This window comes from Myxine glutinosa, chromosome 2, assembly GCF_964187855.1.
Source record: "Myxine glutinosa chromosome 2, kmMyxGlut1.1, whole genome shotgun sequence".
NCBI lineage: Eukaryota > Metazoa > Chordata > Myxini > Myxiniformes > Myxinidae > Myxine > Myxine glutinosa.
The window spans coordinates 223,035,891-223,053,283 of record NC_136262.1 but is presented as its reverse complement, the minus strand read 5'-3'; the positions used below and the strand labels follow the sequence as shown (position 1 = coordinate 223,053,283).

Genomic DNA, 17,393 nt, shown 5'->3' with positions numbered 1-17,393 from the left:
ACCCCCTCCCCACCCATCAGAGTCACCTGTCCAACACACAATCCCACGAGATGTGCGGAAAATATATGTGCCATGAGCAGGTCATGGTCTATCATGGTCACGTGTCCAACTCACAATCCCATAAGATATGGGGAAAAGATATGTAACTTTGAGCAGGTCATGGCCCGTTGCGGTCGCCTGTCCAATTCACAATCCCATGAGATATGTGAAAAATATATGTGCCATGAGCAGGTCATGGTCGATCATGGTCACGTGTCGAACTCACAATCCCATAAGATATGGGGAAAAGATATGTAACTTTGAGCAGGTCATGGCCCGTTGCGGTCGCCTGTCCAATTCACAATCCCATGAGATATGTGAAAAATATATGTGCCATGAGCAGGTCTTGGCCGGTCATGATCAGTCCAACTCAAAGTCCTGCGAGATATGTGGAAAACATATGTCACCATGAACAGGTCTTGGCCGGTCATGGTCAGTCCAACTCAAAGTCCTGCGAGATATGTGGAAAACATATGTGACCATAAACGACCCAAAACCAATATTATCTTCTTGCTGATGCTTATACAGTCAACACATCGTTAAAAGTAAATAATGACCTCGGACAAAGACCTTTTAAAATGACGTGGATTTAACCCCTGCTTGAGAAAATGCCAATCCCCTCCCCACTTCGAGCCTACAAATCCCCTCCCATCACGGTCACCTGTTCAACTCACAATCCCACGAGATATGTGGAAAAGATATGTGACAATGAGCTGGTCATGGCCCTTAACGGTCACCTGTCCAACTCACAATCCCGCAAGATATGAGGAAATAAATGTGAAAATAAACGATCCAAAACCGAACTCTTTCGGGAGTTTATTTATTTATTTTTTTTGTATACAGGATCGATGCTCGTGTAAGACCTAACATTTATCACACAAAAAATCAAACAGACACACAAAACATATAATAAAGGTAGCGGTAGACAAGATGGGGAGAGAAGGGGAAGCATAAACACAACATTTGAGAGCAGGGACATCGGGAGATCTGTGAGAGGGAGAGGGCTTGGGGGGAGGAGGTGTGGGAAGGGGTGGGGGAGAAGTATAAAACACAAGGACACTGCAAGGACTTCCAGGAAAGAAGTTGATATTTCAAAAAAGTGGATCTGGGGTGAAATTAGTGGGGGTAGAAAAGATAAAGGTTTTGGATGGGGGAAGATAAGAGATGGTGGTGAACAGCTGTTTTAAAGACCTGGAGGGAGGAGTGGGATTGAAGAGAGTGAGGGAGTTTGTTCCAGAGGCGGGAGAAAATAGGAATGAAAGAGTGAAGGTGAGCAGAGAGTCTTGATTTTGGCAGTTTAACCATAAGAAGGTTGCAGGCAGATCTTGTGCGACCTGTAGGAATATTTGGGGGACAGAGCCCAGAGAGAGCTGGGGGAGCAAGGCCGGAGAGGAGTCGGTAGAAGACAGACAGACCACCAACCTGCCTGCGGTGAGTGAGTGAAAGGCCCTCGGAGTTAGCTTCATCACGGGAGATTCCAATGATTCTGAAAGCTTTGGTTTCAACAGCGTGAAGCCGAGCTGGGTGTGAGGCAGGAGCACCGGCCCAGATGGGTGAATAGTACTCCATTGAGATGCGAATGAAAGCCTTGTATGTGGTGAGGAGCTCAGGTCTGCCAAGGAAGGACTTTGCACGACGGAGGATACCCAGATGGCAACTGGCTTTGGAGGCCAGATTTGAAATGTGGTTTTCCCAGGAAAGATCATGGCAGATAGTGAGACCCAAAAGCTTGAGTGACAGAACTTCTTGGAGAGGATTGTTCAGAAAGTAGATGGGAGGGTTGTCCAGTCGGTCTTTTCAGGGAGATATAGTAAGAGTGTGAGATTTGTCAGGATTGAAAGACATGTTCCACTTGTTTGACCAGTCTGTGATTTTGTCCAGGTCTGCAGAGAGTGAGGAGGCTGCAGACTGCCGATCTGAGGGATGAGGAATGGAGTGGCAGAGAGTGGAGTCATCAGCAATGACAATATATTTCTGGATACATAGTATGACTTTGTATCCAGAAATATATTGCTACAAGTTTGGGTGTGAGTATGGACGGTTCTCGAGGGGGTCGCTTGGACCCGTCGCTCCACGTGTGACACTGAAGCCGCAAGTTGCGGATAACTCCACAGCCCGACGGGTTGCTAAACACCCACGGATGCCGGTTTGGATAACTAGGTCTAACAGTGTCCTCACGCCTAATATCGCGTTACCTTATGGTGACCAAATGACTTCAAATGGGGAACCGCGCTCTCAACGTCCACCCATCTACTTATTAAGTGGAGCCAAGCGAACCGTGGGTGAACATTGGTTATCTACTACTGGAGCGAATCGTTGGGGCACAACTTCCTCTATATTTATTATGTACACAATATGTCAGACCAATGAAGCTCACCTACTCTTCGTGAAGGACACCTTGTAAAGTCCACCAACTAATGCTGGCAGAAGGGACGCCAGTTGACACCTATCCGAGGAACAGCACACATATTGGTCAATCACCCTGCCTGTCAAACACCGGGATGATGGAATGACACCGGGATGACAGCTGGGTCAGGATTCAAACCCAGTCTAGACAGCTTAGAGGAGAGTGTGCATAGCTCTTGGGCCATTCTGCTAGCCCCTGTGTTAATGTTATTATCATTATGCCCATTATCATGGGACGGAATTTACCAATTAATTTTGGTTTTGATAATTTTGATGAAAAATATAACTTGGATGACATAGATGCTGCAATCGGGTTTGGAGGAAGATATATCAACAACCTAAGATATGCTGATGATACTATTCTGTTTGCATAAATCAAAGAGACTTGATGAAACTGCTAAAGAGGAATGATAAAACAAAAACTGATCCCCTTAACTACAGGCCTATCAGCTTACTTCCAATCATCAGCAAGATCATGGAATCCCTCATCGCAGTTGATATGAAAACTTTCCTTTTCTCCAACAAGCTCATCTCACATCACAAAGTTTGTGTCATACCAAGTCACTCACCTAGGACATGCTCCAGCAACTCACCCACGCAAGCCCTCAATGTCAGACATGAGATCAGAGCTGTCTCTCTGGACATACAGTACATGACCAAAAGTATGCGGACAGCACTCCGAATTAGTGGATTCGTTGTTTCATCCACACCCTTTGCTGACAGGTATATATAATCAATCACACAGCGATGCAATCTCCATAGACAAACATTGACAGGAGAATGGGCTGTACTGAAGAGCTCAGTGACTTTCAACGTGGCACCGTCATAGGGTGCCACCTTTCCAACAAGTCAGTTCGTCAAATTTCTGCCCTGCTAGAGCTGCCCCGGACAACTGTAAGTGCTGTTATTGTGAAGTGTAAACGTCTAGGAGCAACAACAGCTCAGCCGTGATGGGGTAAGCCACACGAGCTCAAAGAACGGGACCGCCAAGTGCATAGCGCAAAAAAATCGTCTGTCCTCTGTTGCAACACTCACTACCGAGTTCCAAACTGCCTCTGGAAGCAACGTCAGTACAACAACTGTTCGTCGGGAGCTTCATGAAATGGGTTTCCATGGCCGAGAAGCCGCACACAAGCCCAAGATCACCATGCGCAATGCCAAGCGTCAGCTGGAGTGGTGTAAAGCTCGCTGTCATTGGACTCTGGAACAGTGGAAAAGTGATCTCTGCAGTGATAAATCACGCTTTACCATCTGACACTCCGACGGACGAATCTGGGTTTGGCGGATGCCAGGAGAACACTACCTGCCCAAATGCATAGTGCCAACTGTAATGGTGGAGGAAGAATTATGGTCTGGGGCTGTTTTTCATGGTTCCGCCTCAGCCCCTTAGTTCCAGTGAAGGGAAATCTCAACGCTACAGTATACAATGACATTCTAGACGATTGTGTGCTTCCAACTTTGTGGCAACAGTTTGGAGAAGGCCCTTTCCTGTTTCAGCATGACAATGCCAACATGCACAAAGCAAGGTCCATACAGAAATGGTTTGTTGAGATCAGTGTGGAAGAACTTGACTGGCCTGCACAGAGCCCTGACATCAACCCCATCAAGCACCTTTGGGATGAATTGGAACGCCGACTGCGAGCCAGGCCTAATCGCCCAACATCAGTACCCGACCTCACTAATGCTCTTGTGGCTGAATGGCAGCAAATCCCCACAGCAAAGTTTCAACATCCAGTGGAAAGCCTTCCCAGAGGAGTGGAGGCTGTTGTAGCAGCAAATGGGGGAACAACTCCATATTAATGCCCATCATTTTGGAATGAGATGTTTGATGTTCGGGTGTCCACATACTTTTGGTCATATAGTGTATCTTTTGTTTTTTATACAGTCGGCCATCTTACCTTACTCTCCAATCTCTCTGCCTATGGCGTCCAAGACCAACTCCACATATGGCTTAATGACTTCCTGCACTCTCGTAGCCAACGTGTGGCACTCAACGGAGTCCTTTCATCTTCTCTCCCTGTCAAGTCTGAAGTGCCCCATGGAAGTGTCCTGGGCCCAGTCCTTTTCCTGATCTTCATCAATGATCTCTCTGACTCTCTGAAAAATCCTCTTTATCTCTTTGCTGATGACTTCAACCTTTGTTGTGACATTCCTCATCCTTCAGACAGACAAGATGCAGCCTCTTCCCTATTCCCAATCTTCAGACCATGAAAAAAATCACAAGCTGGTCAAACACTTGGAATATGTCTTTCATTCCTGTAAAATCTCACACACTCTCTCTCTCTCTCTCTGAAAGGACCATCTGGCAAACCCTCATATTGTGGCGGACACGAAAGCCCACTGGCGTGGTGACATCATTCCGTGCATCAAGTGGGCGGCGGCCACGCCCAAAGGGTAGGCGTGGCCTCAGGATATACACCGGGCGCGCAGCCCGGAGCGGGCCAGTGCTACAGTGACCTCTTTGAATAAAGAACATTAAACTTACCGCGTTGTCCGCTTCCTCCTTGGTAGCAAGTCACGCGCGTAGCACCGCGTGCTAAATTGGTGACCTCCGACATTCGAGTCAGCCGTCGCTGACTACCCGAAACTGCCGCAACAATGGCTACCAACGCGGTCTCCATCAAGCTCCCCGAATTCTGGGAGTCACAAGCCGAAGTTTGGTTCCTGCAGGCGGCAGCCCAGTTCCGACTTCGAGGCATCACGGCGGACGAGACCATGTACTGCCACGTGGTCGCCGCCCTCGGGCCCGGCACGGCCACCCGCGTCGTATCGGTCCTAAGGGATCCACCTGCCGACGGCAAGTACGAGGCGGTCAAGCGTCTCCTCCTCGCCACGTTCGGCCTTACGGTGGACGCACGGGCCGATCGCCTCTTGGACCTCCCCGAGATCGGGGACACGCAACCGTCGGTCCGTATGGACCATATGCTGGCGCTCATGGGCGACGAAACCCCGAACGCTCTATTCCAGGCGTTGTTTCAACGCCAGCTGCCAGCACGAGTCCGCCTCGCTTTGGCTGGTTTCGCGTTAACGGAACCCCGTGCGCTCGCTGCCGAGTCCGACAAATACTACGCGGCTTTGGCCACGCAGGCGAGTCTTGGCGCGGTTGCCGCTCCCGAGGCTCCCGAGGCTTTCCCCGATGCACCGCATCTCGTGTCCGCCGCCACGCCCCGACCACCACCGCCGCCGCCGCCGCAAAGAAAACCGCGGCCTCCGACGCCGCAGCTGCCCGCCTGGTGTTTCTTCCACACCAAGTTCGGCCACGAGGCTCGGCAGTGTCGCCCGCCGTGCTCATTCGGCAGGTCGGGAAACGGGCGAGCCGGCGCTCGGTGGCAACGGTGAGCGTCGGCAATTCCAACAGCCTTCTGTACATAACGGACACCTTGTCCGGGCGCCGTTACCTGTGCGATACGGGAGCGCAGGTGAGTGTCGTTCCTGCCGGTACGTCTGACAAGCACACCGCGGGCCGAGGTCCCGCGCTGCTTGCGGCCAATGGTACGTCTATACGCACGTACGGAAAACGCTGTCTCTCCCTGCGGTTCGGAGGTCAGGTTTTCCGTTGGTCGTTCGTTACGGCCGACGTGCCTATGGCACTGCTCGGCGCGGACTTCTTATGTGCTAATGAATTACTGGTCGATGTAAAGCGCAGAAGGCTTGTCCAGGCTGAGACGTTCAGCTCGCTCACGTGTGCGCTGCCCGCCTCGTTGAGCAGCTCACAGAGCGGCTCATCGAGCGGCTCGCTGAGCGGCTTACTGAGCGGTTCCGTTCTGGCCAGGTTCATCTGTACGCTTCCGGCAGTGGACGAATTCGCCCGCCTCCTCGCGGGTTTTCCGGCCCTCACGCGGCCGACCTTCTCGGCGGGGACCGTCAAGCACGGGGTGGAACATCACATCCCCACCGCCGGGCCACCGGTCTACGCCTGGGCACACCGCCTCGAGCCGACGAAGCTCGCGGTAGCGAAAGCGGAATTCGCTATGCTGGAGCAGCTCGGCATCGTGCGGCGCTCCGAGAGCGCGTGGGCGTCCCCGCTCCACATCGTGCCCAAGCCCGGCGGGGGATGGCGACCGTGCGGGGACTACCGGCGCCTCAACGACGCCACCACCCCCGACCGCTACCCCATCCCCCACATCCAGGACTTCTCCACCCGCTTGGCGAATATGTCCTTCTTCTCGAAGGTGGACCTCGTACGCAGCTACCATCAGGTCCCTGTCAGGCCGGAGGACATCCCAAAGACGGCTGTCATCACGCCGTTCGGGCTTTTCGAATTCCTTCGGATGCCCTTCGGTTTGAAAAATGCGGCTCAGGCGTTCCAGGGCCTCATGGACAGCGTCTTCCGCGGCTTGGATTTTTTGTACGTCTACCTGGACGACATCCTCGTCGCCAGCGCGTCCCGCGAAGAGCACCTACACCATCTCCGCACGCTCTTCGAACGTCTGGGCCAGCACGGCCTAATCGTGAACCCCGCCAAGTGCCGGTTCGGTGTCGCTGAAATCCTCCGACATTCGAAAGCCCACTGGCGTGGTGACATCATTCCGCGCACCAAGTGGGCGGCGGCCACGCCCGAGGGGTAGGCGTGGCCTCAGGATATACACCGGGTGCGCAGCCCGGAGCGGGCCAGTGCTACAGTGACCTCTTTGAATAAAGAACATTAAACTTACCGCGTTGTCCGCTTCCTCCTTGGTAGCAAGTCACGCGCGTAGCACCGCGTGCTAAAATATCTACATTCTTACCAATTCTCTTGAGGAGGTTCAGTCATTCAAACTCCTGGGTCTCACTACCAGCAATGATCTTTCTTGGGCAAATGACATTTCAAAGATGGCCTCCAAAGCCAGCCACTGACTGGGCATCCTCTGTCCTGCAAAGTCCTTCCTTGGCACACCTGAACTCCTATCCACCCACAAGGCCTTCATCCGCAGCTTTATGGAGTACTGCTTTGTCCCCCTCCCCTAGGTTTCTGCAGGGTTCACACAGTCCACAAGGCACCATCAACTCCCTTCTGGTGAAACTACCAGTATCCTGGATCACTTCTCACCTCCACTCATTCATTCCTCTTTTTTCCCTGCCTGTGGAACTAACTTCCACATCCTTTTCAATCTCATTCTTCCCTCCAGGTCTTCAAGACAACTATTCACTACCATCTCAGGTTGTCCCAAATTCAAAGCCATGACCTTTGCTCTCGTCATTAACACCCACCCACAACCCTCCTAATTTTCCAGTTATTCATCCTTGGATTTTCGTTCTGCATCCATGCATGCTTTGCGTCCTGTTTTTGTCTGTTACACCCTGATCCGTTCAGCGTGCTAGTTTTTCCATGAGCCTCGACTGTGTATACAAAAAAGAGTCTGTTTGACAGGATTGTGCAGATCAGGTAGCACATTTGCTTTCGAGCTGTCTAGTCTATGCTTGATTCAAGGCCTGACAACAATTGGTGCTTTGCAGACAAGGGACATTGATTGCATCACAAGGTGCACCATCCCTTGGATGGATGATAAATTGGGTCTCCCATTTGCTAGCATTAGTTGATGGACGTTAAAGATCCTGCAGTGTATTACAGATTGTGTAGGCAAGTTATCAATGACACAACTAGATGTTATTCATAGAATACTTACCCTGCGCAGTTAACTTTTTGAACGTTTCTTTTTTTTGATCCAATATGGCTGCCAGATCACGGGAGCGATGACATCATAAATTTATATTCTCTAATAAAATTGTTGCAGAGATCATGCTCAATAAATTTCAAACTGATCAGACTAAGCGTTGTCCCTGTCAAATTATGACGTCATAATTATGGCACCAATAACGTCATCGTTAACAACACCTATTCCCCATATGGATTTATTTACAATGAGCCACGTCCAATTTTTTCCATAGAGCGGTTTTGAAGATATAGAGGTGCAACGTTTTTCGGTTTTTCCAAGATAGCGCCTGTAACACATGACCTATGACGTCACGATTGTCATAAAAATATTATAAAGGAGGAGGCGCTCCTCTGGTAAAAATTTCGTGTCCATCAGACCAACAGTTGCTGAATTTTTTAAAAATAATGATTGAATGGAAAAGTGTTGTATTTGTCGAATTATGACGTCATAACGAAGGCACCGATGACATCATCATTAACATACCTTATTCCCCATGGGGAGTTGGTGACAATGAGCCAGGTCTCCATTTTTTCCATGGAGTGGTTTCAGAGATAGAGGTGCGAATTTTTTCCAAGATAGCGCCTGTACCACGTGACCTATGACGTCATAATAATCATTAAAATATTCTACAGGCGGAGGCCCTCCTATGGTGAAAATTTCGTGTCAATCAGACCAGGAATTGCAGAGAAAAAAATTCATACTGATCGAATCAAGCGTTGTACTTGTCGAATTATGACGTCATAATTAAAATACCGGTGACATCATCATTAACATATCTTATTCCCCATGGTGAGTACTTGACAATGAGCCATGTTTCCATTTTTTCCATTAAGCGGTTTGGGAGATATAGAGGTGTAACGTTTTTCCAAGATGGCGGCTGTATCCCGTGACTTATAACGTCATAATAGTCATTAAAATATTATACAGGAGGAGGCCCTCCTATGGTGAAAATTTCATGTCAATCAGAACAACGGTTGCGGATAAAATGAATTTTTAAAATGCAGACACGGCACACACAGTAACTACTGCAGACACTTACGTATGTAGTTGAATGCTTAACCCCGCTTTTCGCTTCGCGAGCGCAGGGTAATTACCTAACTCCAAATCCCTTCCTGAAGCTACTAGTCAGGTTCACTATGTTAACAAATATAATTTCGTTCAAAATTTTGGTAGATTAGCAAAACTATACATTTTTGAAATATTCAGAGCATGGAGAATCTGAAAATCAATGTTGGCATTTGCACAGACACCTGCATGGCCGCCATTTTGGATTTTGAAAATGGCCGCCATAAAATACATATTTTGCGCGATCTCGGCTTCTAGTCAACCTAGAGACTTAATTAAATATGCTAATCCTATGTTTTCTGGGTCAAGGAATCCAATAAAGGCCTCAAAATAGTGCTCAGGTTTATAGAAAAGCAACAAACAAAGGTAATTGAAAACCATTGTCTTTATATTTGTGATATAACTGTATTACATAATACATGATATTGCAAGTCCTTTGAAGTTATAGGTTGTTATAGGAAGTTATAGGTAGTATCAGATTGAACTATAAGTCCTATACACAGGATCTACGAGGTCTATACCGTTCAGGAATTTGCTTTTACAGATCTTCATCACTGTCCTGAGGGTCATTTTCGCAAAGGTGTCTATGCAAATGCAAACATTAATTTTTGGATTCCTCATGCTCTGAATATTCCAAAAATGTATAGTTTTGCTAATCTACCAAAATTTTGAACGAAAAAACATCGTGAACCTGACTATACTCCAGTTTACATCAGACCGGGCCTGCCAGTTTGTGACACTTGGCTTAAAACATTCCAAAATAGCAGACCCCACAATTAGGTGGGATTCATTGGGGGAGCTTAAAGAGGTGGTAGTAGCTTAGTAGTAGAAGTATTAGTAGTAGTAGTAGTAGTAGTAGTAGTAGTAGTAGTAGTAGTAGTAGTAGTAGTAGTAGTAATAGTAGTAGTATTAGTAGTAGTAGTAGTAGTAGTAGTAGTATTAGTAGTATTAGTAGTAGTATTGGTAATAGTATTAGTAGTATTAGTAGTAGTAGTATTAGTAGTAGTAGTAGTAGTAGTAGTAGTAGTAGTAGTAGTATTAGTAGTAGTATTAGTAGTAGTATTAGTAGTTGTAGTAGTACTAGTAGCAGTAGTAGTAGTAGTAGTAGTAGTAGTTGTATTCTCTTTGATAAGAAAGGAAAGAGAAAGGCCATGTGTTGAGGTGAATGGTAAAAATGTGATATTACAATAATCATGTATGTGTATTTTTGTGTAAAAGTCTTCCACTTCCTTTTTTTCTTCCCAAGAAATGCATGTATAACTGGAATTCAAGCACCAGTTCATTCTGCTGATAGCATTATTACTAGATGTGCTCTTGTCCTGCAGACACAGAAAGGCCCTTGTAGTTTATGGCAGGAATTTTGAAATTGGTCACCGTATGGCAAACAATTGGCTGCTGTTTTGAAAAGGCACCATGGGATATTTAACGTCCAATAGCGAATGCGAGCAGTTGGGCCTTCCACCTTGGCATACCCTACGAAGGACAGTGTACTCATTGTTGCAACGCCCTGTCTGTGAGGCAACAGTGACAAACAGTTTAATGGCAGTGTGCCAACTAAAAACGAACCTGTAGTTTCACTTAAGTTATGTGGGGAATTCAAAATGTTATACAACCAACAGGCTAAAAATAGCCCAAGACATGACAAAAAGGTATAATCATATATATATTTATAAATAAGAATACATTTGTATATTTACGATATATTGCTTGCTGGTTTGCGTATTTGCATATTATCTGATCATACGGTTTGGCATTCCTATCTCAGTACTTCTCCTTCTAATGATTTGGTCATAGGTTCAAATTGCATATGAAGAACCACCTTTCGAGGCCATTTTTCCCCGCAGAGCAGGGGTTGGCCTTTTTTGTCCTTTTTTGTGGCACCGTGGTCCCCTTTTTTGAAGCAATGTTTTACGGCCGGATGCCCTTCCTGCCGCCAACCCTGTTAGTAGCCTTTTGCGACACACAAGGAATTACCAGCAAGCTGGTGCTCAATTTGCCGACCTCGGAAGGATGCACAGGCTGATTCAACCACCCTGGCGTTAATTCAGCGATCGACCGGAATTCGAACCCAGGATCCGAGGATCCCAATCCGCACCCAAACCGCTAAGCCAACACCAGGCTAGGTTCAAATTGCATATATAATGTGTAATACATGCATAAGGTCATGCATGAGCATTCCATTGCTGTACATTAAATGCAGTGGCACTAATAGGGATCAATTCTGGAATTCCTTTTATTAGTCCCCTACCGGTTTCACTGGAGGGGACTTTAGGTTTGCTCTCCATCCATCTGTCCGTCCATCCGTCTGTCCTAGCTGTGTTTTTTTCGACTTTCCCCCATACCAATTAACATATTCAACGGAAACTTGGTATATGGCTTCATTATGATAAGTTACAGAACAAGTTTGAGTTTCAGTATTTCATCAATTTTTGACAGTTATGCCCTTTTTGGACTTAGAAAATATCACATCATTAGGAAACATCTATAAGACTTAGTCCATCATTAGGACTTAGAAACATTGCAAAGCAATTCTCACTCTTGTTTTGACATGTTTTGCTTGGTGTCCGAAATAACTTGCGTATTGTACGTACATGCCCATTTTAAGATGAACCCAATGCAATAGATATATATTTCATTTTTAACTATTTAATTTGACATTGGCATTGTTATTGACTTTGATTAAGGGATTTCGACCTAAAAACAATCCTGAGTGGTTAATCCTAAAAGCAAGGCAATTATAGGGGAAACTTAGCTGCACTTGGGACATGGTACATTGGGAAATCCCCTCTGTCGCAATTATTATTGGTCATTATATTGTGCCAATTTGTTTTATTAATGATGTTTAGTACCAACACGTATGCTTGCAACTCTTAATAGTTCAATACGTATGCTTGCATCTTACAGCGTTATGACCATTTCTACTTCATAACATTAGCCAAGAATAGCTAGCTGCTTGAGGGGATGTCCCAATGCATCCCAAATTACCCCTAAAGACACCTTAATATTAACCTTTAGTGGGAATTCATATTTATGATAACAGTTTGGTCTTCCAGGTGACACCTTCAAGATGGCATCATCTCAAGAACTATTTGACCGAGTGCAGCACTTGAATAACTATACACCAGTGAGTATGATTGGGGGGGCGGGGGGGGGGGTCGTGTAAGAGCTAACACTTCGAACATGAAAATATGCAAAGACACATAAAACATGCAATGAAGGGAGCGGGAAACAAGAGGGGGAGAGAGGGAAGTACAGAAACACAACAACAGAAGAGAACAGGGATGTCGGTAGATCCATGCACTTAAAAAATTTTAAAGGAAGGAAATTAATTTAAATCAGGAGGAGGGAGCAAGGTCAGGTTCTTTTAATTCAATCTTTAATTTTATTTATTTTGCCTTCATAACTCCGGAGATTTCTCCCACGGAGTATCCAGGTGCGACTGCGGAAGCTTTCACATCAATCCTGCTAGTTAATTATTTTTGTAACACGAAATAAAGTTACACTTTGGGCACATTCCTTCATCTTTTCACTCAATATATTGGTTGGAACAGCAGAAAAAGTTTTATGCTTTGGCAATATGGTGAAGGAGGAAGGACAGCCCTGCTTAAAGCTTAGTTATAAGATATATACGTAGTTATAAGAATGGCGAATGTCTTAACATTTTCAGATTCCACTCCAAATTTTGATTCTTATTTGGTGTACTGGATCCGATACTCAAATCCGAATGCAGATTTCAATTATATGCTTTAATTAGTCTGTGAGATGTCATCGTGGTTCCAAGGCAAGGCATGTTTGACTAGGCTGAAACAAAATTGTGGCTTAAGAACCCAGAGAAGTGACAGAGGGCTGACCATGATGGCACACCACCATTTTGGTATGGCTTCTTTTTTTTTTTTTTTAATGATGGACACCCCCTAAATGATCTTCAAAATGGGTGTTTAAACGCACCCAACCACCTTATTTTCATTCACGCACTCCCTTTGAGTTCAATACGTATGCTTGCAAAATTTGGGGCTGCTAGGTTTCATGGTTTTTGAGTTATGGGGGAGGTGCAAAACACACACACACACACACACACACACACACACATTGCCTTTCATTATTATAGATAGATGGAGGTGGGAGGGGTGGTAAATGGAGATAAATCATGAAAATTGAAAATGGAGGAGTTGGAAGGATGGAAGAAAAAATGGGATAGAGGTGACACATGGGACATGGACACCGGGGGATGGGGAAGTTGGGGGTGGGGGGAAGTGGCTGTGAGTCAAATACTGTGCCCCACTATTTTTGTGCATTTACTATAGAGAAGGCCCCAAGTAGCAAAATTAGCTTTTTGGTACACCGTAACCAGCTTGTAATCTTCTGTCCTCACCAACAGCAGATTTCTTTCGCGACTGTGAAGCCGTATCCAAACTTTGATGCTAACGAAGATGCCAACTCCCTTGACAAGGCAATTCAGGCTAAGGGTAGGTCCAAGTTAGGCAAATGCAAATATTAGATGATTGCAACTTATGATGAAAACAGACATGATAACATCATGATATGATAAAATCATGGAAACGTTTGTGGAAATAGCAAAACTAATTAAAGCAATGATGATTTGTCAACAGGGGTTGATGAGCATATCATAATCTCGATGCTGGCCAACCGCACCAATATGCAGCGACAACAGATTGCAGATGCCTACAAGCAGGCCTATGGCAAGGTGAGTTATAGGTTGCTTAATAGTTCCATAGGTTATTATATAAGCATATTGGTAGTTATTGCCTGGCTACTGTCACTGGCACGTCCATCAAATGGTCTCTTCCCATGCTCCACCCACAGTTTCTGTTGAAACCCACTCATGAATCGATGGCTTGCCTCAAGCAATGCTGACTTATAATCAGCCATAGGGAAAGCATATTGTCGTGTTGCCGGCGATTGAGACCACCATTGACAGATAGCCGAATCAGTCCTTAATTCCGAGGCGAACAAGCCCAAAATATGGCGGTTATTTTGTGGCGCATGAGGGGGGAGGATGCGAGGCGCTTAGCTGTACGGCGCACATGGGTTGATTCCCGAAACCCACAGCGAATAAACACACATGACAAATAAAATGCAACAATAATGAATTTAATAAAAGTAAATGTAATGTGAAGTAAAGGTTGAGGTAATGACTAATTCCCTATGGTGAGGATCCTCCATGCAGACCCAAATACATACAAGCGGAAAATATAATAAAAAGAAATATTTTCCTTTAGTCGGCGGCACTCAGGATGAGGAGCATCAGTGAACAGCAATCTTCAAGTCCTTCCACAGAGTCCCAATGGGATTCAGGTCTGGAGCCACTCAAGGACTTTCACGTTCTTGTTCTGAAGTCATTCCAGTATTGCTTTAGCTGTGTGCTATGCTAGAGATCATTGTCCTGTTGGAACATAAATCTTCGCTGCAGTCTGAGGTCTTTTGCACTCTGAAGCAGGTTCTCCTCAAGGATTTGCCTGTATTTGTCTCAATTCATTGTTCCCTCTATCCTCCCAGTCCCTGCCACTGAAAAGCATCCCCATAGTGTGATGCTGCCATCACCATGCTTCACAGTAGGGTTGGTGTTAGATGGGTGATGAGCTGTGCTCGGTTTCTGCAAGATGAAGCACTTTGCATTCAGGCCAAAGAGTTAAATTTTCATCTCATCAGACCCCAGAATCTTTTGTCTCGTGTTCTCAGAGTCTTTCACGTGGGTTTTAACAAACTGCAGGCATGCTGCCAGGAGTGGCTTCTGTCTGGCCAGTCTCCCATAAAGCCTAGATTTGTGAAGTGCTGCGAAGACTGTTGTCCTTCCGGCAGGTTCTCCCTTCTCAGCCAAGGACCTCTGTAATTCTGTCAGAGTGGTCATTGGGATCCTGGTCATCTCCCTGACCACTGTCCATCTTCCTGGTTGCTCAGTTTGATTGGACGACCAGCTCTAGGAAGAGTTTGGGTAGTTCCATATTCTTTCCATTTCCTAAGGACGGGGCGCAATGTGATCTTGGGAACTTTCAACACTCACGAAATTGTTTTATACCCTTGAAAACGTAGAGACATCTCAAAGGTGATCAAATAAAATTGATGCACCTGAGCTCAATTTGGAGTGTCATAGCATAGGGGTTGAATACTTCTTGACTCCAGACATTTCAGCTTTTCATTTTTCATTGTTTTGTAAAAAAAATTCTAAAAATAAAATTCTACCTTGACATTATGGGGTATTAGGTGTAGATCAGTGAAAAAAATTTCAATGTAATCCATTTTAAATCCAGGCTGTAACACAACAAAACGTGAAAAAAAGTTAAGAGGTGTGAATACTTTCTGAAGGCTCTTCAACTTCACTCCCTCACCCTCTCCCATCCACTAGGGATTAGTGCTGCCTCTTTTCATCTTTTCCTCCTCTTGTCAGGGAGTGTAAGGCTCTTGTGTTATTGACATCTCTCAACCTGAGGCTGAATCTCAGGTCTTGCTTCTTTCTCACCCAAGGCAAATTGGTGGCATTTTAAGACCCCCTTTCACTTTTAGCTTCCCACCTCATTCTATGTTGCATCCGTACGTTCTTGTCCTTCTGTCCCCCCTTCCCTTCACCTTTGTATCTGTTGACACTTTGCATCATGTTGTTGTTCTGTTCTTGCACGAGCCTGGATGCCTGTATAAAAGCAAAAGCAAGCCAAGCATAATTTTAGAGTGACATCATTGTGGATAAATAACAAAGATTTCCAGAGTACAGATTGCTGGAAGGAGTGACTCGACAAGGACATTTCACTTTGGTAGAGCACTGTTGCCGCAACCTGTGACGTGAATGCTTTTGTAAAAAAAAGTTTTGACATATCAAGTGATGAATTAGGCTCTTAAAGAACACACATTTGGACCTTTGCATCTTCATTGTTTGAATGTGTTTTCTGACTTCCTTTGGAGGTTGTTTTCTTTTGAGAAACTTCCTTTTTTCCACAAGCATTTGATTACACCATCTAGTTCAGAGCGAATCGAGATTCACAAAGGCAGTATTGATCGGAATACGAAGAATAAAATGCACATTCTAAATCTGTATTCAAATACATTATTTTATATCGTTGTTTTTATTGAAAAACTTCTTTGTTTTAAGTTTAAGGTAAGTTCAAGAAACTTTTAAATAATAATGTTGCGGTTTTGTGTTTTTACAAATAAAGGTTAATTTCCCCCTCATAGTTAGTCACACTACAACATGTAGCCTTGTTTAAGCTCAGTTATGTCTTAGTAAGTGTAAGCGTAGACCTTTCCTATGTGTAGTTTTGCGTTGAGTAGAATAATGAGAGTTAGGTCCTTCTAATGCTTTATGCCGCCTCGATGCTTTGGTTTTTGGCGCAAATTAACACGAGGCCGGCCTCCGAAGGAAGGCGGGGGAGGAGCCGACGGTAAGCGCGAGCCGCCATTCAGGGCTCGAGGGGAGTAGCTTACGACTGTGGCAAAGGCGTGGTTTGGAACATTCGATGCGGGCTAAGGGCGTGGCAATATAACCCTTTTGCGCAAAGCCCCCTCCTCAGTTTTGAGTGGAGAGGAGCTTGAACAAGTTGAACGCTCGGTTGAGCTTGAGGCAAATCCCCTATTGAGTTACGCGAGTGAAAGCGCGCCGTTCATTAATAGCGCTGTGAGGAACCGCCGAGCCGGACGGGAGACGCGTATATTCGCCAGCCTGCCTTTGTTCGAGAGACGTGCGGCAAGGATCCCTCCCGCCTGCCTGCTTGCCTTCATCGAGGGACGTGCTGTGACCGCGGAGGGCCACGCCGGGCGAGCTGTTCCTGAACCACAACGGAGCCGGCGCATTCAGCGCATGAACACCATCCTTCTTTCATTCCCCCTGTGAGTGTGAACGGGCCCGTGTCTGGGTGATAACTGATAAGTAAGACTGTTATAAGAACTGCCCTGTGTCTCTGCTTCTACCAATCATTGTAAATAATAATTATTAAACGTGTTATTTCTTTGATTCGACCGTTTCGTCCCTTCCATCTATTGACTAAGCGTGGTACGAATTATATCGCTCTAATCGGGTTCCAATACTAAGGTAATTGCCCGGACCACGTGGTACGCCATCCGCTCAGACGTACTCAAATTACGCGTGGTTCGTGCGAGACTTGATCCCCGCTTCCGCGGCGGCGTAGGTACTTAGGTACGTGCGAGAATTGTCCCGAAACCCTGTCCTGCGTCTGCCCGGGAGTGGCGATTCAAATCTCGCGGTTGCGACGACCCAAAAAGAACAAGGGGCATAATCTC

The 17,393-nt window shown here is 45.9% G+C and overlaps 1 protein-coding gene across 1 annotated transcript in view; it reads left to right on the top strand.

The window, feature by feature from the left end:
• LOC137420799 (annexin A2) overlaps window positions 1-17,393 on the top strand; it is a 71,369-nt gene that overhangs the window by 734 nt on the left and 53,242 nt on the right. The window contains exons 3-5 of the mRNA XM_078772281.1: window positions 12,187-12,270; window positions 13,525-13,612; window positions 13,757-13,851. Coding sequence (XP_078628407.1) covers window positions 12,214-12,270; window positions 13,525-13,612; window positions 13,757-13,851 — 240 coding nt within the window. The 5' untranslated portion in view covers window positions 12,187-12,213. The remainder of the gene's footprint in view (window positions 1-12,186; window positions 12,271-13,524; window positions 13,613-13,756; window positions 13,852-17,393) is intronic.